The sequence below is a fragment of the Heliangelus exortis genome, chromosome 11 (assembly GCF_036169615.1).
Source record: "Heliangelus exortis chromosome 11, bHelExo1.hap1, whole genome shotgun sequence".
Classification (NCBI taxonomy): Eukaryota; Metazoa; Chordata; class Aves; order Apodiformes; family Trochilidae; genus Heliangelus; species Heliangelus exortis.
This window is the reverse complement of record NC_092432.1, coordinates 9968497-9993095: the sequence shown is the minus strand read 5'-3', so window position 1 is coordinate 9993095 and position 24599 is coordinate 9968497. Positions and strand designations below refer to the sequence as shown.

The 24599-nt window shown below is 42.5% G+C and overlaps 1 protein-coding gene and 1 long non-coding RNA gene across 4 annotated transcripts in view; both read right to left on the bottom strand.

The window, feature by feature from the left end:
• The window catches only part of HOMER2 (homer scaffold protein 2), a 62276-nt gene extending 54419 nt beyond the window's left edge, over positions 1–7857 (bottom strand). For both annotated transcript variants that reach the window (XM_071754437.1, XM_071754438.1), the window contains exon 1: positions 7676–7857. In XM_071754437.1, coding sequence (XP_071610538.1) covers positions 7676–7773 — 98 coding nt within the window. In that variant the 5' untranslated portion in view covers positions 7774–7857. The remainder of the gene's footprint in view (positions 1–7675) is intronic.
• A 2353-nt stretch (positions 7858–10210) lies between these two features.
• LOC139800875 (uncharacterized) lies at positions 10211–24479 on the bottom strand. Of its 2 annotated transcripts, none has more exons than XR_011727985.1 (4): positions 24348–24479; positions 22123–22201; positions 11907–11983; positions 10211–10334 (listed from the first exon to the last, which is right to left on the bottom strand). It is a non-coding gene; the product is annotated as an uncharacterized lncRNA (long non-coding RNA). The 2 variants fall into 2 exon arrangements; XR_011727984.1 differs by lacking the exon at positions 24348–24479 and adding an exon at positions 23584–23713.
• Positions 24480–24599: the final 120 nt, after the last annotated feature.

Below are 24599 nucleotides of genomic sequence, written 5' to 3'. Positions count from 1 at the left end.
AGGAGAATTTCACCTCTGGGGCTACCAGGAGTTTGGACTACATGAAGGTGTAAGAGGTGGGGGCTTTACCTGGAGGGGCAAGGCTCAGGTACATCCTGACAGAGATGGACAGAGACAGGGTGATGTCAATGCAGAGACAAGGGGACAACTATGCTGTTGCTGTCTTTGCACTTGTGCCTGAACAACCTACAGAATAAAGCTCCTACCTCATCTTTAGACATGACCATCTCCAAAATAAACAATAAGATGTCAGACTCTTCCCACATTTCCCCATGTCCTCCAATCAGCCCAGAGCCCCCAAGCGGCCTCAAGTGTTTGGTGACATTTTGCACATCTCCTCTCAAAGCATTCCTCCCATATTTCTTGTTTTCAAATGCTCTCATTGACAGTTTTCAATATCAGAAAACAGATCACATATCACATGTTCCCACTTAAACAACTGCAGGGAGACATTTCAGATGTGTGCAACAGATTTATAGTGGGAAGGCAGAATACAAAAGCCCAATAAAACCAGGGAGTGACACAACGGCAACAACAAAGTGTTGCTGTTACAGATTACAGAGCAGCTCACCAAAAGCAAAGAACTTGAGTCACTCTCTGCAATGCAGTTAATATGAAGGAGAAACAGTGTTCAGCTTGAAGTACAGTGTTTTCAAAAGGAAAAGCCTGGCTGAATTCTGCCAGCTCTGGCTACACTATCTGTCCTTCTTCTGGGGATAAAACAACCAGTAAGGAATATTGAATGAGATGTTCACACCTCCACATAATAAAATTACTATTTCTCTTCAAATCTATGCACAATTTATATTTTTTCCCTCACCAAAATAGTGTTCCATACTTGACAAGGATCTAATGCAAAGCATTAAGGGGAGGCAAAAAATTATTTACACAGGAAGTACTCATACACATCATTTCACAGTCCACAAGGGAAGATCCTCAGTACAACCAGAAGTAGCTTTAGGAAAAAGTATTTTATAAGCTGGCTACATATTTTTAGGCATATTCCAAAGGGGCCTTTGCTGTCTTGCTGCACTGATGTACTAAACCTGGCCTGGTAACAATGCAGTTGCAGGATTTCTACTGTTATAATGCAAATGCTAATAGGGAACAACACCCAGCTGCTTCTAAGGGCTCTCTGGGGCCCCATAAAGTGCAGGCAGAAGAGTGCAACTTAAACAGAAAATTTCTTTTTGAACTGCAGCTGGGTTCGAGTTTCTAAATCCTGTAGGCTGCAGTGAAACTTCCAGATGGGAAGAAAACTGTCACTTCAGAAATTCTTACAATCTTGCATTTTGATAAGCCACGACAAATAAATAAAACCAGACCAGTGTGTGGGGGAGGCAGGAAAGGAGGCTGCATTGCTACTGGAGGGAACAGGCTCTGCACAGTCACCAGCAGCCGCTTCTGCTCGCACCTCCATTGCCAGGCCCTCTCTCCCCTGTGTCAAATTTGCTCTCTCTTCTCCACGATAAAGCCACAGTTGTTTTGCAGCTAAAGCTCCCAGTCCTGCCAACCTTCAACATGAAGCCCGCAAATCCTAAAACACCTACACAGCAGAGCCTCCTGCTCCCCTCTGAGTCATGAAGCAGGCTGTCCCGCTCACTGATGTCATCCAGCAATATCCATTTTTTAGACAAATCCTAAAACGCCTCGAGCACCAATTACTTAAAATATTATCTTCATTTTAATCCTGACCTCAGTGGCAAAATTACCATTACGAAGCATTTCCAAGTGATGCAAGAGGGCCCAATAGCCTCTAATAGTTGCTACGTCAATGAGGAGTAAGCAGCCAGCTCCTCGTGTCACACATGAGCTAAGCAGAGCATCCAAGGCAGCAGCAGCAGGCAGATTTCTCTCTTACAAACAGGCAGAGAGCAGCTAGGATGTGTCATCAAAAATATAATCAAAGATCAACTGCATCATCCAATCTCATCTTGTACATTTTGCATGAGTACATATTACACAACCCCTACTCTCACAGTTTCTAACCTGTGCAGGGTGCTGTGCGACTCTGGCTCAGCAGTAACCTTCCCTGATGCTAATGGTCTATTCCCTGCCTAATTGCTCTTGCCATTAAAAGTGCTTCTTCTGTGCTCAAGCTTAAATGCTTCCTGTCTTCCTTTGAAGGCATTGCCCTTGTCACCTTCCAAGATTTAATAACAGGATTGTCAGCTATTTCCAGTGTACAGCCACATTATCAGAGAAACAAAGTTGAAATGTTCCCCTCAGCACATTTACATCCTAAGGAGTTAGGACCAAAACACAGTATAAAGGAGTCACAGGCTGTATTTGCAGTGCACAAAGTGCCCAAATGCAATGGACAGCACTCAAAGGGAAAGCAGGCAGAGTTTTAACCATGTGGCAAACTTTGGGACTGAGGCCCTTCCCGCTCTGCACACACCCAAAGTCAACAGGAAAACCAACAGCTGAATCAAAATGCTTCCGTGTCCTTATAATACCTGTTCATGGGTGAGGCTATTTCTTGTAGGCTCCGCATTCACAGAGCCAAATGAATGAATTAAATTAATAAACACTGCAAAACCAGGCTGATGCCCTTGCTCTTGGGTTCTCAGCAAACTCATTGCTCCTCTCTGCCAGTTTCCGTCATGCAGGGAATACATCTGAACAGTTTAAGACACTGTCAGATCTTGAACCAGTTGCAACTATTTTCAGCCAGAAGGAACTAACAGAAAATAATTCTTTTTAACATTTCAGATTATGCTTTTATCAGATTTACCATCTTTCTGATGGAAAGAGGGGATTGAAAGACATCCACACTTTTGGCAGGGTATTTTATTTATAAGCTTTTTCTCAAGTGATAATCAAATTAACAGTGGCAATTAATTAGGTTAGTAGCTGAAAGCAAGTTGACTCTTAGCACTGGTTTCTGTTCACTCTTTCTGCAGCATTGTGTATATGAGCAGAAGCTGGATGTTGGGCTGGCACATTTTCCTTAACCCACTGTGCCTTTCATGCCAATCATTCCTTCACCATTTCTTTCTGCTACTGTTTTATTACTTGTTTTGCAATTTCTCCCAAACCCATGCTCTCCTTGGATTTTATTCATAACGGAGATTTTTTCCCCATGTTCAGTTATGTGCACCTGCAGTGCTGCAAATTCCTCACATTATTGTCTGAGAGGTGACAAGGGATCTCACTTGATGGCAGACTTGGGTGGAACACTCCAACATTATAGATTTGCTCACTCCCCTGAATGCAGCCACACCAAAATCCTAAACATTCACAAACACTTCAGACCATCTTAGGAAACACCTATAACAGGTTTAATACATACTGTTGAGGTCAGCTGAGTTTTCGCAACCATTTCAGTGAACTCAACATACTTTTCCAGAACTTAAAGTTCACTGGACCTGATTTTTTTTTTGTACAGACCCCCCTATCTGCACCCAGAGATACTGAATTCTCCAAGTCAGAGCAGCAGCCATTTATACCCACTCTGGAAAATGGGAACAGCTACATCAGGAAGCCAAAGCTGTGAAGAATCAAACATCCCCAGCCAGCAGCTTCAAAACTCGAGATTAACAGCATCTATCAAACCTCAGTTCTTTTCCTTGAACACCGACACCAGCTGGACAATGTCCAATATAATCTGCCCCCCTGAGCTATGCTAGGAACTGAATTAAGGTGCTGACCTTAAAAGCTCAAAAAAGAGTCCCAGGTCTCCAAGTACCAAGTTGGCTGCATTTAGGTATATATCTGTCCCAGCCCCACTCTGAGGGACACCAGATTTGCAGTGGAAGCTGGGTGCTGTTGTCTGCCTGCTGCTCCCAGGATGACCCCTTCCCTCATGGATGGATGGCTTGACCAAACTTTGGAGAAAGCCAATGTCAGACTCCCATGGATTTCAGTGGGAGATGGATGATGGTCAAGGTGAATTTCCCCTACAACACACTTTTCCCTGCTATGGAGCTTCTTAGACAAAGCTTATCACCATGGTATCTACAGTACTGCTGGCTCCCAGAAATGCCAGCTTAAACGTTGTCCAGAACTAATGTCTTCCTATAGCACTACCTTCATCATCTCTTCTGCATCCTTCACCACTTTCTTTCCTCGTCCTCCCATTTGTTTGCCTTCTCCTCCCCAAACTAAGCTGTATGTTGGCCAATGGACTTTAGTACTGCTAACAGCAGAAGGGAAGAGTGCACAGCAGAATTTCCTGGTGCTCTTAAATGTCACTGAATAATAAAAACATTACATTTGGTTACTCTCAGAAATACAGGCTCCCAACTGCACCTTTTCATGGAAATGTTACAGGAGAGGCTTGGACTTATTCATGAGTCCAACCTCCTTAACATAAGGTGACTTGATTGCTTGGTCGAGACTTGGACACACATCTTTTCCCCACCTTCCTGGAGGAAGATGTGGGCTCAAAGCCTACATGAGGGAGGCTGGGGTGGATCCAGCAAGACAGGGCTATTTACCACACCTGCCCCTGGACAAGCAGCTCAGAGAAGCCATCTCCTATCAGCCAAAATAAATGTGTACTATGAGCTAGTTCATCATTATCCCATGTAGCACATGTTTTACACTGGTATAAAGCTTTCTGCAATAATTTCTAACACTCAGAAGCCTGATTTTCTTATGATTTATTAAACAGATTTAAAACTCAACTTTATTGCTAGCGGGTATTTAAATTAGTTGCATTTTAATCCCAACAGATAATATTAAAAACAGTTTCAGCAGTGATTTACAGGTCTAATCCAAATTGGATACCTGTCACACGCCTCAAAACAAGCAGTATTTTGTAAAGGGCAGATAAGGAAACACAAAGATACTTAAGAAATTAAAACAGTAAAAGAACGTAAGCACAAATGAAGCAGCTATCCAATATCTCTTTAAATCATCTAATTACTAAACCTGAAGCATCTTTATTACTAGACAGTTAACTTAGACTGCTTAAACTGAGGTCAAATTGAATCAGGCCATGGTTATTAGATTAGTAGATACAGATTACTAGAATCAGAGCCATGGACAAATGAGCCACATTGTTGGTGTGTTAGCCCTTGGCTTGCAGCACCACGAGACAAATCAGGTGGTATTTTCTGAAAAAAATGTCTACATCTGGAAATGTGTTATATTGGGGGTTTCAAATAGATCAAGTTTAAACTCTGAGACTATTGAGGTAGCAAAAATAATCAGATATGCTGGATAGAAGAAAGTGGTGATTTAGAAAAAGATTTGTTCCCTTTACAGTAAACATTTGTCCAGTGAGATCCTTAACAGTGGTTAGATCAAAAGACAATTGTTTTCAGCCAGCAGAAACCTTTGCATTAACTTCAACGCATGCTGAAGCAGCTTCCTTTTTCCTGAATACCTTTATTTAAAACACTATCTTCACATTCCCAGAGTTACCAGCATTATTTTTTTTAATGTAAAGCACTTTTGCAAAACTTGACACTACCTTGCTGTTTAATAAGCTGAACTAAAACAACAGTTTAAACAGCTCAGTTCACAGCTAATAAGCAATTTAAATAGCTTTGCTGAGCTAGAGTAGATATATCAGGTTTCATAGCACTGTCAGTCACTGCCAAAGCCATAGGCAGCATGTAAATGAACTATTAGCAATGGTCACTCCCAGGGAAAAAAAAAAATTAAGAGCAAGAGCTACAAGTCAAGTTATTGTCACAATTTCTCTGAGAACATGCCCCATAAGTGACACCAAAAAATGCCCAGGAGGGAAATCCCACTGGAATGCCTGGGACAAATACATTTTTTCAAGTAAGGGTGAGCTTTGTGCTCTGTTCACAACAAGCTTCACTAAGACAGATGAGTACATAGCTGTACATAGCTGCCCATTGCACAGAAGGAAAAGCTAAAGCACACACAGGTGAAGGATTTGCCAGCAGAGATGGAACAGGGAGGAACCTGGGGCTTTGCTCCTGTGCCATGTGTGCTGCAATAGCACCATCACAAACGTGCTTCTAAGTTCTTCACATCAGAAAGTTAAATGGCAAGATAATGACATGAAGAACCTGAAAAAAAACCCAAAAAAGCAACCCACAGCCCACCTCATCTGCACTCCGTACTGGATGTACGAGCGTGTACAACCCACGCCAAAACCCTGGGAATGAATGACACAGGGAGCTTGATCTCACGTGCACCGGCGTAAGACTGAAATAACTTACTTGGATTTAAACGCATTAAGTCAGGATATTGAACCTGTAGAAGCCTGCATGACCCAGCACAGACATGAGCACGACGAGAGCACTCAAAAGCCTTCAAGTCCTTCACAGCTTGAACAGCTCTGGTGGCAGTGCAGGACCACACTGAGCCCAGATCTACAACTGACTTACAGAAGGGGGTGGGGGACAACTGCAACGTTCCACTCATTTCCCTCCAAGCCACAACTAAACTTCTCAGCTGAGCTGATCTAGCAGTATGGAAACAGTTAAAAATTACAACACAAATTATTTGCCTTTTGAGACACCCAAGTAAAAATGATGGAGGCAAGTTTCCCATGGATGGATGTTTCTTTACCACCCTGGACTCAGCAGGGCAGCTACTCCAGCCAGGTTTTGGTGCTTCTTTCTCCAACCTCCAAACCCCCTTTCTCCAATTCTGTTTTATTTTCCAGTGGAAATGTACATTATTAGGAAACAGATGAGCCCCTTGTAATCCTGAAGTGAAACAAGAAGATACTCACTTAGATCTTATTTCTCCCTCTGCCTCTGTACTTCTGATTAGTACTCCTAGGTATCAAATTCAGGCACATGCATAGCATTTTAATTCATTATTTATGCATATTGTCTCGAATTCTATCACTTTGAAAATAATAAACAAATTAATAGTGGGATTTAGCATAGCTGGAAGCAGCATGAGGAAGCTCAGAAACTGGAGAACGATTCCTTACCACAGGGGGGTGAGGAGGTGCAAGGAAAAGGTGTAAGAGAACATAATAGGATAAAAATAAAGCAAATTAAACGTGTGGGTTTGGAATCCCCCAAGACATTCTGGTCGAGAGAATCTCAGCCTATATATAGTTCAAGCCACAAGCACAACGTTAACCTCTGTTTCCTGATACTTGGCTCACAAACTGCTCTAATGCCAGCATTTGGCTTTTGTCCACTCGTTAAAGTTAGAGGACAGGAAAAACGCAGTTACGATTTTTAGAAGGATCAAGAAGAGACCATCACATGTGATCAGAGACTTCTGGCATGTTAAAAGAAAAAATAAATACATCAAGGGCGGAGGGAACATCTACACAAATTAGCGAACAACTGGCACAGTTCAGGCAAGTTTATTGTGTGCCTCCAGCAGCCGAGAGCTCTCGCTGAACCAGAGCACGAAACATCTGACAATGAACTCGCTTCCCAGACCGGCGCGCACATCCCGCAGCTTCCCGGCGAGAGACCAGACCCCCCATCCCCGCATCAGCTCGCCCGGCCACGACACCCCCAGCTCCTCTCAGCTTATTCCAGCAGGGATTATGCCACCCGTAACGTGCCGGGAGACGGTTTTCCCCCGATGCACGCCCGCTCCCCCGGTCGGGAGCCTCCCCTCCCGATCGGGCGGTAAGCGATTAACCCCGCTATCAAACGCCGGGTTTGGGGAGCGCTCCCGGGGCAGCCGGGCGCACCTGCGGCGGGGCCAGGGCGGGACGCGGATCCCACACGAGGCTCGGTGCCCACGCGTGGCCGGGGGCCGGCGGACTCACCCCATGTCTCGGCACCTTTCGGCGGCGGCGGCAGCGGCACCCCCGGGCGGCTCCCCGCGTTCGGCGGCCAGCGGCGGCCGCGTCCCCACTTCGCACATGCGGCCGGCTGGCTGCGGCTGCACGGCGGCGGCTCCTGCTGCTCCTGCTGCTCCTGCTGCTGCTGCTGCTGCTACTGCTGCTCCTCCTCCTCCTCCTCCCGCCGCCCCCCTCCCCCCTTACATAACCTCCCTCCCTCCCGGGCGGCGGCACCAAGCAGCTCCCGCCGTACCCGCCGACCTGCCAGGCGGCAGCGCGGAGGCGGTGGAGCGGGGCGGGGCTGCGGGGCGAGCCCCAGGGGTCCGCCCCCGGGTCCCCTCCCCTCCCTTCCCCGCCCCGAGAGTGGCCCTGCGGGGGTTTGTGCCCCGGGTTGAGGAACAAACGAGACCCGGAGGGAGGTTTCAGGATCTCGAACCCAAGTGCCCGCGCCGGGAGGCGGGGGGGATGAGCGACCGTGCCGGAGGGGGACGGGAAGGGGGGGGAGGAGAGGAGACAAAACTTAAGGTGAAGTTGTGGGGGTGCCCCCTGAGCGGCTCCGCCCGCTGCTGTGAAGCCCCAACGGCGAGAAGGCATAGCCAGACCGGCGGTCCCGGACACGCTCCTGCTGGGACTGGATTCCCCGGGACACGGCAGCGTTCCGAGAGCCCATCCCACGGTTGCCCTTCCGAGCCCGAGGTGATGTTACGGCCGAAGGATGTCCTGTGAAGCACAAGCAGGCGATTCTCTCACCATCGAGCCCTCCCCATGTCTTGTCATGCCTTGGATCCCTTTTCCCAGAGAAGTGAGGGGAAAGGAGAACAGTCTGTGTGCCTGCCCTGCCATCCCAAGGAGCTTCTGAGCCACTGGGCAACTTCAGCCGCCTTTGGCCAATTGGCCGTGTCAGGTTCGGCCCCACAGTCCTGACCTGGCCACCAGCTTGCTGTTCAACCCAGAAGTGCAACTCGCATGAGGGGTATTGCACCTCTTCTGGCCTTCTTCATCTCTCCTGCAAATCTGTGCCAGACACAGTCCTGAAGCTATTATTTCCCTAAAGGCTTCATGGAAACCGAGGGATGATTGCTCTCCAAGGAAGGAAAATTTGCTCTCATGTGGAAGAGTAATGTTATGGCACCCCAGTCATGAGGGTGACACTGACATGTGATCAGCAGTCACAGGACACAAATCCATAGGAAAGCCATGGACCTGGTCGTTCAGGTATTTATAGGACTGTGCTACACAGACACCATTACTCTTTTGTGAGGGTAAGATGCCCAGTTCACACATTGGAGAGGATTTAGACTACTTCCCCACACAGTCATAATTAATATTTCCCACCAAGAGTGATTATTCTAATATTTTCTTTTTATCTCATGATTATTTTATCCTTTCTTAAAAAAAAAAAAAAAAAAAAAAAAAAAAAGTTTAGAAGTTGTGGGAAAGGCTTCATGTGTGCTTGCTTTAACTTAGTGTGTAATAACTGGGCTTGTCTCCAGTATTACCTGGGGACCTCTTGGGAACCCTCAAAGGAAAACTTAACCAGCAACTTAACACCTTCCAGCTATGGACAGACAACTATTTCCTGATGTCTGGAATGCCAAAATGGAATTTCAGTCTCATACACACAAATAAAGTCTATGCTGTTGAGGAAAAAAACAGGGTGAATTACATAGCCATTTTCAAAAGGCTGTGGAATGACACCACTCCACCTACCTGATCTTTTTACCATGGTCAGATGGCTATTGTGGATGTTGAAGGAAACTTAACTCCTTCCCACTGACATACACACTTCCCATGTCCCATTCTGCCAGCTGAAGGTGAAGCTTTGTTCCCTCCATGGAACAGTCATGGCCAGTCATGGCAAAGATGATAATTCTTTCATGCTCACGATGGTCTGCAGCCTTGAATATTGCTTTGAGATGACTATTTCTCTCTTTTTGGGGAAACAGTGGGAGGTAGGGTTCTCCTAGGTGAAAAAATAGCAGCCTGGCAATCTTGTGGGAAAAAACTTCCACCGTAAATCGGGTTATTTTATCACACTGTTTTACACCATTTACTTCATTTTGTTAAATTAGATATTCCATTCATCAGAGAGGAGTTGTCTTAGTCCTCTCTGATTAATTAGCTCATTTTGGCAAGTATCTGAAAGCTGCATTTTATGAACCAGCGTTGTGTGTGACTTACAAATATCTAATGAAACTGGATGAAAATGAAGTAATGCAGTTACTGCATGTGTCACGATAAGATGAAAACTAGAAGTTGAAACTGCAGTTGCCTTAGCATTTTCTAGTGTTTTAATCTTTTCCAATCTTGCATTTGAGAGTGTATTTTCATCCCAATAATAAAAAAACCTTAAGCTCATGGAAGCATACTTGGCTGAGAACTTCACATGATACAAAATTTTGTATATTGTTATTTTTTACATGGTCTTACCATTTGGTTTATGCTCTCTTAAACTGAGCTGTCTTCTAGAAGACACAGTTGTGGTCCAATTTCTCAAGCACCTTGAGACATCTGTTCTGGCAGACGGTGAGTTGACCCAGTATTCTGCTCACATTTGGGTTTCCGTATTCCATCTGAAATTCCTTTCATTCTTCCAAATAGATGAGATTCTGAAGTGTGGCACACTCTTCTTGTCTTCCTATCTCTGTCTAAAAGAGGATGAAGTCCTGTCCTCAGTTTAAGTCAATTGTAAAAGTCCTGTGGATTTGACTGAGGCCAGATCTCATGCAACCTATTTAACATTATCAACACTGAATAAAGCAACTGCCCTACACACAGCTCCATCTTGAACTCCTCTGCCATCAAAGGGAGTCCTAATTTGTGTATATTTGCCATTGATTTACATTATTTTGGTACAATTTAGTCTTGCATTTTCTTAAAGCATTTTGGGCTCTCCATAAATGAGAACTATAAATACGCTGTCAAAATTAATCAGTTCTTAAGCCTTCCTATTTGACATTATATTTCACTTCCGATTTAACTTCAATGCAGGATGTGTACATGATGGTAATTCAGTCCTCATTTAGTATTCAAAAGCGTGTTCTTATTACTGTGACACAGTTCAGGAAGACTCAAAATACAGAAGCCATAGGATCCCTCAGTATGATTCAAGCTGGGCAATAAAAATATCCACATTCTGTAAAAGGATGTAACTTCTTCAGATGCAAAATTTCTCCTATTCCCACAGGCCTCCTAAAGATACAATTTTTTTAAAATTTCTAGATACAAGGTGAATATCCTTTTCAGAAAACTGATCTAGCAATCACTCTGTCTGCATTCTGAAAAGTGCAGAGCTCACTGGTCCCTTCCTCTCAGTTTTTCTGTTCTCTCCTTTTGTTTGGCTTTCACTATTGTCCTCTTTTGCCACTCTGTTTTATATATATATAATTTTATTTTAGAAAACCTGCTGTTTAGGCTCTTCCAACTATTATACTTTGACTGTCTCGTCCCTATTTCCCATGGCAGATAGTATTAAATAAAATATTCGACACCGTGACTTTCTTTTTCCCAACTAGACTGATGAAACTCACATTTTTTTTACTCCAACAGAATTGAGCTGTGCCCTCTTTTTTTTATCTTCTTTTTTTTTTTTTCTCTCTCTCTCTCTCTCACAACCATTTTCAATCTTTAAATGTTAGGCAGAAGTTTAACTGAATAAAGCTTTGGGGAATTCTTGATTTTTACATTTGAAACAGAGAATTAGTTTTCAAAATCCCCCAATGAGTGGAGAATTAATGTAATTATAACATCACTGGATATACAATTTTAAAGATGAGCAACTAAGAAGAGGAAGAATTTTAAATCAGACTGCTGAAAACACTCTGATATGCATTTTTTCTTGTTAAAATCTACTTAATCCAATATCTAATAAACAGTTTGGTCCAAGGATCTATTTGTTCTAAAAAATAAACACTCCTGTCCTTTCAATTAAAATGTCAGACCTAACAATAAACATCTGAGACCTTCAACAAGTCCTCCAGCAAGACAGAAAAACTCCCAAATCTGACATTCATGTAATTGCTAAAGTAAAAGCAGTTGTTCTCTTCGCTCTACTCCAGAAATAATTCAAGAACAATTGCTTAGGACTGCTCCCTGTGTCTTTAAAAGTAAAAAAGAAGAAACCCATTTTTCAAAGCCTTTTGTCAATCATCTTTAAAAGGGTAGGTTGAACATTCTTGTATTGTTCTTTGCAGTTTATTATTCTATGTATAATTACTTAGTGTCAGGAAGCTCCTGTCTAAGTGGTGTAGAAGAAGGTACACAAAAGTTCTACTTCATTTTCAAGAAGTTGTCCTGTAAAATATACAAATGTCAGTTCAAAGCAGATTTTTATAGATTTAGAGATTTTATAGATTTTTGTATTTTCTTTATGTTATAAAGAAAATAATTAATATATCAGCCTTAAAAACCATAGATACATAAATAAAGCCAGCAGAACCAGAATAATGCCCTATCAGCCACCACAGCTCTCCAGACCTTACTGTTTGTACCCAGTACCACACCCTGGGGTGCACATTGAGCCTGAATATTTGCTAAAGTGGTCCCATCATTGGAGCAAACCTTGTCCCCTCTAATGGACCTATTGCTTTGTACATACAAGGTAGGACAGAGAAAACAGATGCTCCCAATTCTCCTTCTCAAGATTTTCCTTGATGTAGACACTTTGATTATGTTCACTCCATTGTGAAGTGACATTGGTCACTCTTTACATTGTAGCTTTTTTCTGTGCTTAGTGGGTCTTGCTGCTTTTCTCTGAAATTATGCTAATCCCAGCTGGTTTTGCCATTTTCAGACTAGGACTCTGAAGACTAGGTGAGGAGCACTGCATGTAGAAGTCCCCTTACTACCTGTATTTTACTCTATTTACTTGTGTCATATACATCCCAATACTGGTTTTAGGGGTTTTTTCTTTGAGCATGAGTGGAGATCTTCATAAAGCTACTCACAGCAATGCACAGGGCTCCCAGCTGATGAGCTAGATCTTGAATTACTCCTCAAAACTGTATCAAATGTTTTGAGTTTTTCCCTTACAATGCACAGCACCTTGCATTTCATATGTCACTTTAGAAATTATCAGCTTTGTCACTTCAAGTTTATTTTGGCCATTTTCTTTTTAAACCCCCAAAATAAGAAAAAAAAAATCCATTTAATCTGTAACTACAAATGATGACTGGTTTCCTTCCAGGTTTGCATCACAAAATTTCCATTTATTTGTGACTTATAAAATGGAAGTGTGAATGATCAGGCACTGGTTATGCAGATGGGGTAGGTCAGTTTTCTTTTAAGCTAATTCAGATCAAAATTTTTAGTCCTGGAAGGCCACATTGTGCAAGAAATAAAAGAAGGAAAGAACTATGAGCTTTGTCTGCTAGAAAAAGGATCCTCATAGAGCGACTTGGATGTGATGATGATGCTGATGACAACCCAGGCTACTAGTATAGAAGAAGATAACATGGAAGGGAAAAGATATTCACATTTTTGGTTAAAAGAATCTGAATCTTCAAACACGCAGAATTGCACGACCATTCATTTCAGCAAACGATTTTGCTCACATGTAAATTTTCCTGTAGCTTAGGAGTTTTTAATTCTCAGGCCCTTTCCACCATCTGTAATTCAACCTCTATTTCTTAAAAAAATTGCAGACATCTGTTTAAATACCCATCCCTTCCGTCACATGGAATTTTGGATTCAAAAATCTAAGCTCAAAAATAATACCAAAGTTGGATTACATTTCCAAGCAAGCACAGGCTGGCATTTTAAATGCTGCCTTTTTAATTAGTCTGTTCCGTGATAGAGGCTGTGTCGGGTCCTGGGGTGCCTGAGCAATGTCTGGTGTGGGTGTGGGTGTGGGTGTGGGTGTGGGTGTGGGTGTGGGTGTGGGTGTGGGTGTGGGTGTGGGTGCAGGTCAGTGAGCCAGGCAAGTGGGACATCCTGCCACAGGGACTGAGGGGATAGGAAAGAGAGGATCCCCCAGGGTCGTTGCAGCAAGAGGATCTGGCCTCCAAGGGAGCTGTGAGCTCAAAGTTTTGCTGTTGAGCCCAGGATTCTGCTGTGCTCCTGCATCATGTGTAGAACTAATCCTGCCTGTGAGACTGGAGCCAGCTCAAGCAGCACAACAACAAATGTATTTTGCTGTCCTGCACCTGACTTTTTGCAGGGGTGGGTACAATGTCAGGGTGCAATCAGGGACATGTGGGTACGTAAGAAAAGGGAATGCGGAGCAGTGGGACTCATTTCAAGGGCTGCAAAGGAGATGTGGGATGTTCCCAGGGGCTGTAATGAGAAATATGTTTTTTTCTTTCTGCAGCTTGTCCTTCTCCAAGACTCCCTGCTCTCTCACTCTTCTCCTGAGATGCTGTGGGTGCCAGCAGGAAGGTTTCCATCCCGCAGCTGCCTCCCTGAAGGGTCACTCTCCACTGCATCCCCACCCTCATTCTACCCACCCAAAAAATCACTATTCCCATATAAAATAGAAGAGAGGAGGAGAGGCTGGGGTCAGACCTTCCAGAGCATTTTCATTCTTTACAACAGCTTGCCTTGGCTGCTTCTAGGAATTCATACTTCAGAATAGTGCAAAGTACATCACTCATCGTGTTTCTTTAGAACTGACTCATAGGTGGACTTTGCCCCTTCATCAGTTCCTTGTTTGCCTTACTAGAAAAGGAAGATACTGCCATGGGTACACTGAGAGCTGATTCATTTACATGAATGCCCAACAGCTTGATAAAGTTTCCAGAGATGTCTGGGTCCCTGGCCTGGATTAATTTCTGAAAGAACTGCACAGAGCAGAGTGCCAGGTGAGAATGAAGCCATGTGGCACTTCAAGCCCATCTACAAGAACTGATGGTTGAGCACATACTTACAGCTGTGAGCACCCCAAAGCTCTCACTAAAGCTCAACAGTAGCACCCCAGCACAGGATTTCTCTCCTACAATTGTGGAAAATATCTTCAGGTCAGGGAAGCCAGACTTGGCTCAGAGAGGCAGAGCTGGAAGTGCCCAGCTCTGGATGTCTTTCACATCCAGGGGATAACCTTCATTTGTGAAGGAAACCATTTGTCACCACAAAAGCTATATATATACTGCACCATTCTCTGAAAAAAATGTTGAGTACTCTTGCAGACTATCCTATGGAAAGCAATTAAGATGCACTTAAGAAACAGGCTAATATTTTTATGCTTATAAAATGCACTAGGAAAAAAAAAAACAAAAAACACCACAGCCAAAAAGAATCTACTCAAGTTAATTTATAACACTTTCAAATAAAGTTAAAGATATTGACTTACAGCAGTCCTATGTCCAGGTCCTTCAAAACTACAATAATTAATCAATAATAAAAGTGTGGCCAGAAGGCCACAAATCATGCAGAATTTGCTCCCTGTTTACTACACCAGTTATTAAAATCTGGAAAAGAAAAAACAATAGCTTTCTGACAAAAGATCAATGAGAATACAGCCCCCACAAACAAAGGGACCAGGAATACTTTCATGAGCAAATGCATTTTAAAGGAATCTTCTGGATGGAAATTTGGGCTGCATGTCTTCCCTAGATATAACTAGCTCAAAGGGAGACTCTGTGTTCCTAATTCTACCTCATATAACTTTGCTCTGCAACAACACTTGGATGACAGAATATATAAACACTACCAATCAGTTAAACAAACACAATCAGACTTTTTCAATTCCATATTTTTCTTCTCAGAAAGTATTTACTGTCAGCACTCTTAAATCCAATCTTGTGTAATTCTAGTTAACAGAAATTACAGAAGTGCTCATACCTGATGGTAAACACAGATTCCACTTTTCTGGGGGAAACTCACAGTCCTTGGAGGGTTTATAAAATCTGTTTTGTTTTTTTTTAAAATCAGATAAAAAATTTTTAGTTACTTACAAATCTTGAAAAAAAAAATACTGAACATGTTTGCAGCTCAAGCACCCAGAGGAGCACTGTCTACATCCAGGGTTTTGAAGAAGCACTGAAAGGCTGGGAGTCAGCAGCATCGTGCATTAACATCAAGGTAAGTTTCTCAGTTTGGGCTTTGGAGCCAGGGGAGGGATCACTGAGCACTGTCATGGGAGATGACACCAAGCATGCAGTTACAGATGGTTAAAACTTCCAGAAAATCTTTGACCTGTGTTTTGTTCTAAATTAATCTTTAGCTAATAGAGAAATATTAATATCCATGCATAAAAACCTTTTCTACCTACTTGAGAAAATGAAGTCAACACAATAAAGCATGGGTGACACATATCCTCTGTTTTTCATTTACTGTTCACTTGCAGATGAGCACATGATTTATGTTGGGAATGTGCCAACATTTTTTTAACTTTAATTTGATAGTTTTCCTGCAGGAATAGTCTAATCTTCATTCATAATCACCTTTAGTAATATTTATTACTCTTCTTCTGCTTCTCAGTGGCTGACTGAATATTCTTTCTATGTCCACCTGGTGAGTATGCTCTTCCCAAAATAGTCCATGACCACTTTTTCCTGTATTTGCACAAGAGATGTACTATTTTTATGCTTGCATGGAAGAAGGTAGGTGATCCTGCAAAAATGTTTTTCAGTGGTATCAGTTATCAACTTGTAAATTGATTTACAGTTTGAAATGTGATATCCTAAGTGGCATGTGACAGAAGATCTAAGCAGCAAATATTTTGCAGTCTCTTAGAAATCCAGACAGAGTTGCTCTTTTTCAGATCCTCTATTTGTTCAGTCAGAAGAATTCACATTTGGTCCAAGAGAATGACCTGCAGCTGTTGCTACCAGTACCCAACTTTCTTCCAATATTTAAAGCTGAATTGTTGACAGTTTTAAGAATATTGCTTCCAAGATACAATTCCGTGCCATTAGCTGCACTGGGAAAAGAGCAGGAGCCAGCCCTGAAAACATAACCAAGCAAGTTCTGAATGCACAGGACTTGTAAAGCCACAAACAGCAGCTAACCTACACCACATGCTTAAAGCCACTTTCAAACAAACTGGAATTTCCTCATGCACAGTAACACCTGTTGTGACAAGCAAACTGGACTCTTGGGGAAACAGCCTTTAAAATGCATTTTCCTCTCCAGTTAAAGGAATTCTCACTACACAGAGACTTTCAACAAGGTTATGCTTTGCATTTTCATTTGGTTTTACACACATGTGTCTCAAACCAACAAAATCCACACAGAAGCCAACCCTGGCCCTGTGATGCTAGTGGAAAAATGGTTTTTTTACTTCACTGTGATCATGATTTGGTCATAATTCCTGTGAGATGAGTGGGGGATATATAGAGATCACTTCACACCCCACTGCAGTATGGTTGTTTCTGGAAAATATCAGCTGTTCCAAAACAGAGTGGAGCCCAGCATGCAGTTTGGAACAGGATGCCATGGTCTACACTATCTCCATCTGGAACAATACAGGAAATGCTGACAGCCAGAGTGGCACCACTGAAAATAGACTTTGGCCAGCACAGAGGGATTAAGAGCCCTACTTTTCAAAAGGTGCACTGGGACCTTTTAATAACCATAAATAGTCAGAACTTTGTATCTGTGCCTCACTGGAAAGATGGCAGCACTCAGAGGATGGTGTTTCCTCGTACCAGGCTGACACATTGCTTCATTACTGGATCATCTGCAGCTTTCAACGGGGCTGACGCCACTTCCGAGTCAACTGGAAAGCCAGAGCAAAGTCCTGACCCTGCTGAAGGCAAAATCACCACAGTACTTGGAATTAGTGGAACAGGGATCTCTCTCCCTGGAAATAATCAGTGAGATCTGGCAGCAACATTTCCCATCAGATAGTAACTGTGAGATATTTGATATGTTATGTAACTGCCATCCTTAAATAAAACATATATCTAGTTCATCGTTTTCTTCCCTGATTTAATTAGACTCTTGTTTAGTTTTTCAGGTTGGTGAAGTCTTATCTTGAAATATGCTACAGATGCTACTGCGTGGAGATTAACGTTTGCTTTTTTAAATTAAAGTTTTAACCCAGAAAGTTTGTGATACTTTCATACCAGTATTTAAGAAGAAAATAACTGTATGATTGTTAAAACGAGCAGCCATGGCACAATATGAAACAATCACATTCAACATATGACCAGAAATCACTGTATGCTTTTCACTTATATGTGAGATTTTTTGAGCTTGTTTTAAATGAGCCCCCAACAGGAGCTCAATCAGAACTTTGCATTTGCCAAGGTAACATTTCTATATTTTTTTCAAAGTTTAGGCTCTGTTGAGCAGTCAGCACATTCTGCACTGGTTCCCAACCAACAGTAGGAAGAGGCATTCAGCTGAGCACTAGCACAGTAAGCAGCTGGTGGCAGGGATGGCAAAGAAACAGCACCAGCTCAAGAAAGCAGTGAAGAGAGAGACATGGAAATGAGAGGGTGAGCAGGGCATGGGAACAGCAGCACTGTGGAAAAGTTCCAGGATAGAAAACTACTGCAGGAGTCTCAGGCAAAGGTGGAGCAGGAATCAAAGCAGTGCTAGGGCAGGCAATGATGCTGTGCCTTGATATCTGAGGCAGAGGTCTTGGAGAGGGCAGGAGGGGACACAGAGGGGTGGCAGCCACAACATAAGCTCCTGAAAGATTAGGAACCCTTGTCTGGTGGAAAGAATGATCTGCAGTCTTTATTTAGAAACAGGAGGGAGAGTTATTACTGCCAGAAGTAGTGGTGACCTAGACCTCCAGACAAGGATCAGCCCCAGAACAACACAAACATAAAATGAAATGATAATATCTGCCCAGAGAGTTTCCAGATTTTGCACAGGGCAAGGGACAACACAGGGGAGCACATGTCAGAACAAGGAGCAGATTGCTCAGCCTTACTTCGCAAACTCCTGCAGGTTTCTCTGCAGCTCAGCTAATCCACTTACACTTTATTTCACTTTAGCACAGTATGTTCTCCATTAAAAAATTGCTATCTCAGAAAAATCCTTGTTTACGATTTAAAAAAAAAATAATTCTTCAGATTAAGAAAACACTCCAAACTTGAAGCAGAAGGGTGAGCTTATGCTTCAGCCCTTGCTTTCTCTAATGGCCCTTAACCTCAGGAGGAACTGCAGAGAGCACTCAAGAGCTCTCCTGATGTGCAAAGAGAAGAGAAAGAAGGGAGGCAAATTCCTGTGCTCACTCACAGCTTCTTGGTAAAGCCATATGGGGAGAGCCATGTTTAATATCTAATGGAGGTAGCACAGTTCCACTGAGCTGAGTCCCGAGAGGGAACAAAACACTGAAATACCAAAAACACTGAATACAGGGGCCCCACTGCACAGCTATCTGCAGGGCTGGTGGCAGGGCAGATTTCAGACCTGAGCCTCAGAGAGGGCACGGGAATCCTGCATGAGGATTCAGGGCAACACGCCAATGCCTGGGGAATGTCACCATCCAGAGAAGGAAGGCTCCAGGAGTAAAAGGGGACCTGTAGGTGCCCTCTTTAGAGATTGACTGCTTGACTTTGTATCTGAGGCAATTGATAGGCATGCAACAACATGGGAACTGTATAAACTATCCAGCCTGGGAGAAATGCTAGACATTTGCTAAAGAGGCATAACCATTTCCTTCTGCTAGATCCTAGGTTTTGCAAGGATCTGAGTTTCAGATTTAAACAGAAGAGAAATTGTTAACAGATGTGCATGTCAGGGCCCTGAGTGCACTGACAGCCTTAAAATGCCACCATTGCCCCCCCCAAAGCCTCCCCCAGACCCCTGCCCCCAGGGCTCCTGTGAGCCCAGCACTGCTGCAGCTGTGCTGAGCTTCAGATGCAGCTGTGGTGTGGCCATGCTGGGCCTGCCCACGGGCCCTGCTGATCACAGTCTGAGTTTCTGACTTGCCTTGGACTTGTCTCATCTCTAATGAGCTTGCCTGGCCCTCTGAGCTCTGGGCTGCTGTCACAGCAAGCCATGCTTGGAGGCTGTGGAATGGGCCCCCCCAACACACCAGCTGTGCTGTTGACTCCCCATCCCTCCCTGCTCCCCGAAAGCTAAGATGAAATCCTTTAAATTCCCCTTCTAAACTCAGCTAGGTGCTTCTGATTTGTATATAAATTACAAGTTAGTGTTTCCAGACTGGAACAGCTTTGAATGTTTTACACTGGGTACAGGCACAAGAAACAGGCCCAAACTAAAATTAAACATCCAACAATAAAAGAAAATAGAGTAGGAATAAATTCTACTCCTAGAAACTTCTGCAAGTACTTCCTTTGTATTATGCAAATTTTCTTTATATTTTGCATCTTTTCAGTAGGCAATCCATAGTACCACTGACTCCACCTGCAGGGTTACTTGACATCTAAAGAGCACTTAAGTTGGATCTCAGACAGCCTGACAACTGTGATGAGTTTCTGACTTTCAAGCAGTTCCACAAAAATATGCTTCAAGTATCTGAATATTCCTACCACTTTTTTTTTTTTTTTTCCTTCATTTTTTTTTTTCCATTTGTATGGTACCTTCATCTGGGAAAGAACATGACCTGTGCACCAGATGTGCTGTGTAAAAACTTCTGCCTGCCCTTCAGCCACATCATGTGTGCCTCACAGGGACTAACCCACCTCCACCCCAAATGAGGAACATATGGAGCACCATGAATGGCAGAAACAAGACTTTGCTTTGAACTACATTCCCCCTATCAAAGGGCCCTCTGTCTTGCCGCCTTCTCCACTCCTCTGGGTAATCATAAGGAAAGAACTGAACGTTTGGGAAAGCCTCCTGGGGACAAATTCATTTCTAGTGTAACTGCTGAAGTTAATGGTATTGCACCATGGATTAAAATGGCACCATAATATTAAAAACCAGAGACAGCATACTACTCTGTAATTACTAAGAGAGCAAAAATAATAAAAATGATTCATTCTTATAGACCCCAAATGGCACAGCTGGCTTAGTCAGTTAAAAAGGTGAAACTGGAAGGCTGCTAGAATGTAGTGATTTTTAATTTTTATATAGATATGTGTAAATGACAGTCAGATAACACCACCTCTGCACTAACTGTAAGAACAATATGCTAGAAATATAATTTAATGTAACTGTGAGTTTTAAAAGACTGGTAACAGAAATAGCTCTTAGAAAATGTAAAGGCCTTCTTTCACACTGGCATAAATTAGGAATAAACTGCTTCTAATCAAGTGTTACACTGCTGTAAGCTTAATGCAAAGGAATTGGGCCCCACAACACTAAAATGATAATTCTGTAACACAATCAAGCACGGGGAATTGCATATTCTCCCTTTTTTAGAAAAAGACAATGTTATTTTTTAGGTAGTTAACATTTAAAAGTCATTGTTACGGAAAGGAAACATTTTTTGTATTAAGTTTAGTGGAGTTGGTAGAAACAGAGCAGTCTGTTCCTTTATGGACTTGGCTTTACAATACCACATGGAGGTGTGTGAAAGACACTTTGAAGCTCAGCAAGATTGTACAATATAATGGCAAAAGCAAGGCATAGATTTGACAGAATCCTTGCACGGGCTTCAGAGGCATTTGTCAGTAACAGCTGCTATATCTCCATCTTTCTTGTTATTTAAGTGAGTTTCATTTAGGCAATAATTCTTTCCAGCCAGAGGAATAACACCACATGATGAGAACTGATCTCTGGAGCACAGGAGGTGCTAAAGAAAGGGCACAACTCCCAGTATTTCTGCAGGCTGGCTAAAGAGTCTCTCTGCTTACCTATCTCTCAGTCAAGGGAATGATCTAGCCAGCACTTTGCAGTCATTAGTTCCTCAGATTTCCCCCAGTGGTCTTACAGCCTCCTGTGCCCACAGAAACACAGCTTGCTTTAGTGTGCAATCAATAACAAGGCTGCCACGCACGCCCTTTGTACCTGCCCTTAGCCAGACACAGAGTCTTGCTCTCTCCAGCAGTGCCAGACATCACCATTTCCTAGAATAAATTACCTGGGGAAATCGGGTTTCGTTGTACAAACAAACCGGGCTTTCAGTTACACTGTAACCGAGACACTGGAAAAGGAATGGGGGGAGAGGGAAATTGGCTGGCAGGAAAATCACCGAGCAGAGGCAGTAAGCTAAGAAAAAAGATCAGAATTTTGCAGAGAAATACGTTTTCACTGCTTTGTTATCTGATATGTTATTTTGTTATTAATAACAAAAATCCAGCAAGATTCATAACAATCTATGGACATTTCTCTGCTTAATCATTTATAGACAAGTAGTCCCTTGAACAAATTGGCCCCAGTTACAAGGGATGTTAGTTCCTTAGTTTATTTCTCATGATAGATATTAACAGTGAAGTAAAAGGATCCCTCCTGTTTAAAGATAGAGAAAGCACAAAAAATGTAGCTCTCCTTTTCTCCTTCTAACAAGATATGTGCTGACTTTTCATTAAAAATGCCACAGATGTCGAACTCTACAAAGATAAAGTGACAAACCTAATCATAAAGAAATGTAAACTTGCCAAAAATGTAAGATTTTAAACAAATAAAACCTGAATAATGTTTCCTTTTGCTTCTTGGCACAGGCTTGTTAAATTGTCCAGTAGACTTAAGTCTTTTCCCAAGAAGTGTCTGTAAAAAAAAAAAAAAAAAAAGGCTATTATGTTTTAAAGTAATTTCCAAATGAAAGCTCAGTGAGAACATATGAGTATATGAAGCTGGGGATTTTTGTAAAATTAAATACAAAGTCTTGTGGCAGAACACTAAGAGTTATCAAGACTAAACAATTACAAAGGAACCATCATTTTTACCAGATAAAAAATTTAAAAGATAAGACTTCATCTAACAGTATGTTTTTTAACATAATGAAATCCCCAAGAAAAAAAAAAAAAAAAAAGCAAACCCTTAAACCCTTTGAGGGTTTATCTCACTACAGTAGACGTCAGAGATGCTGATTAGGAGATTGTGTTCACACAAAAACAACACATTAATTACCTGGAGAGCCTTGAAGTGAGCAGAAAGATTGCAGGAGTGGATTATCAAGTCCTCAGTCTTGACAACACTTGGGACTGAGACCTTTTTAAGTACTTGGGCATCTACTATCTAGGAATGTGCTGTGTGAGGCATTTAGTGGGTGTTGAAAATCCTCCTGGGTAGCAATATAAATTTTTGAGTGCCCTTTTTCCTTCCGTTCACTTTGGGCTTTTTACATGCAGTTTGAACTTCAGTATAATATCTATGAGGAATCTTAGGAAACTGCCACCCCAATCATGATCTCCTTCTATTGTTACAACCCGTAGCAGGCACAAAGACACGTAATGAAAAAAGATTCAAAGCACAAGCATCATATATAAATATATATGATATATATAATTATGTGTCACTCTGATTTAGCCATTCCCTGCAAGTATTGATGAGAACACATAAGCAAAACTGTAATTTGTGAAGTACCCTGCTCACAGCATTTACAAGGGGCCCACACCTTCAAAAGAACTTTTATATATGCTTGGAAAACTATGCTTAAATGTATGGATGACTTGAGTCTTTAATTAAAAGTTTAATATTAAATTAAGTTTGGTCTTTTAATGAAAAATGTCACCCATGAAACAGCAGCCTGGAAAAAAAACAGGAGTATTTCTGTTTTATTAAGGATCCTCTCATTAATTTAATGCATGAAATCTTCTGTAGACACACCTGAAACTGCAATATCCAGTGGTCATAATGAAACATGCCTGGAGAAGAAATAAAATCCTACTTACTTCTGCCCATTTTAAAAGGGCAGTCAGTAGAACAGGGATTATATGGGGAAAATGTAAGCTAACATATATTAGTTTTCAGCCTCAACAAAAATTTGTTTGGCTTAGAACTAGCTACCCAGGCTAAGATATTTGCATTAGTCTGTTTGGATTGAGGTCATAATTTCTATTCTGCAAGTGACAATACACTCCTATTGTGAGTCACACAGGAGAGCAGACTGTAATTATTGCTGTTTATATCAAACAAAGGGCACTTACTCTGGTCTAATAGATTTTGAGAACTGGATGCTGCTCTCACTGTTGCTGAGGGATTTTGATTCAAGTGACATACTTGATTATCTGTCTTTATTGTTTGCTAGTGTCTGTGAGCAACAGTCTCTAGGAGAGCTTATAAAAAAACCCCACATTATTTGCTAAAAGGGTCCTACCAAAAATTAATTTCTTGCACACAGCACGAAAGACAATTTAAAAATAATTGGCTTAGGAGCTGTGGAAAATAATCAGCAATGTAAAGACATCAAAGTTGTGGGAACAAGGCCAGGGGCACCAGCACCATTTCTGCCCCAGGAAGGTCTGGATGCCACCAGTTGCTCAGAGAGAAACAACACTGCATCCCCACGCTGTCTGCTCTTTGGGCAGAGAGCTGTTCACAGCTGCTGGGGCACTTCATAAATTATTAATAACACCCCAGAGTCACAGAACAGGAGAGGGGGTACAGCCCCCTGCCTCTAGCTATTCACCTGAACAGGACCTCGTTTAGGAAAAGTTTGGATGCTCACCCATAACATAATATTAAAGGTGACAAGACTAACCACTACCTACAGCACCAGGTGGGACCATTGACATGGTGCTGCAGCAGACAACAAACCAGAATGATTTTAATTTACAAAGAACTATTGAGCTGCCAAAAAAGGCTTCGTGTTTCCCGGTTTTGTGTTTTTGTTTTTTTTTTTCCTCACTGCTACTTTCCTCATCCATCAGTAACACATCTCCAAGCTTTTTAATGCCTGAAATACACTTACACCGCATTTTTCACAGCCACAGGGCTACGGCTGTAGGTGCCCGGTTCAATTGACCTCTTCAGTCTCACCTTCCTGTGAGAACACAAATATTTCAGGCACCGCCTCCTTAAAACGTGCACAGGAGGAAAAATGTCCCACAGCTTTTAACACCACTCCTGCCAACGTATCAAATCCTCATTCGGGGCAACCAACCCCTCCACCCCTCCGGGTTCCCCGCCGCCTTCCGCCGGGCCGGCTCCGGCTCCGGCTCCG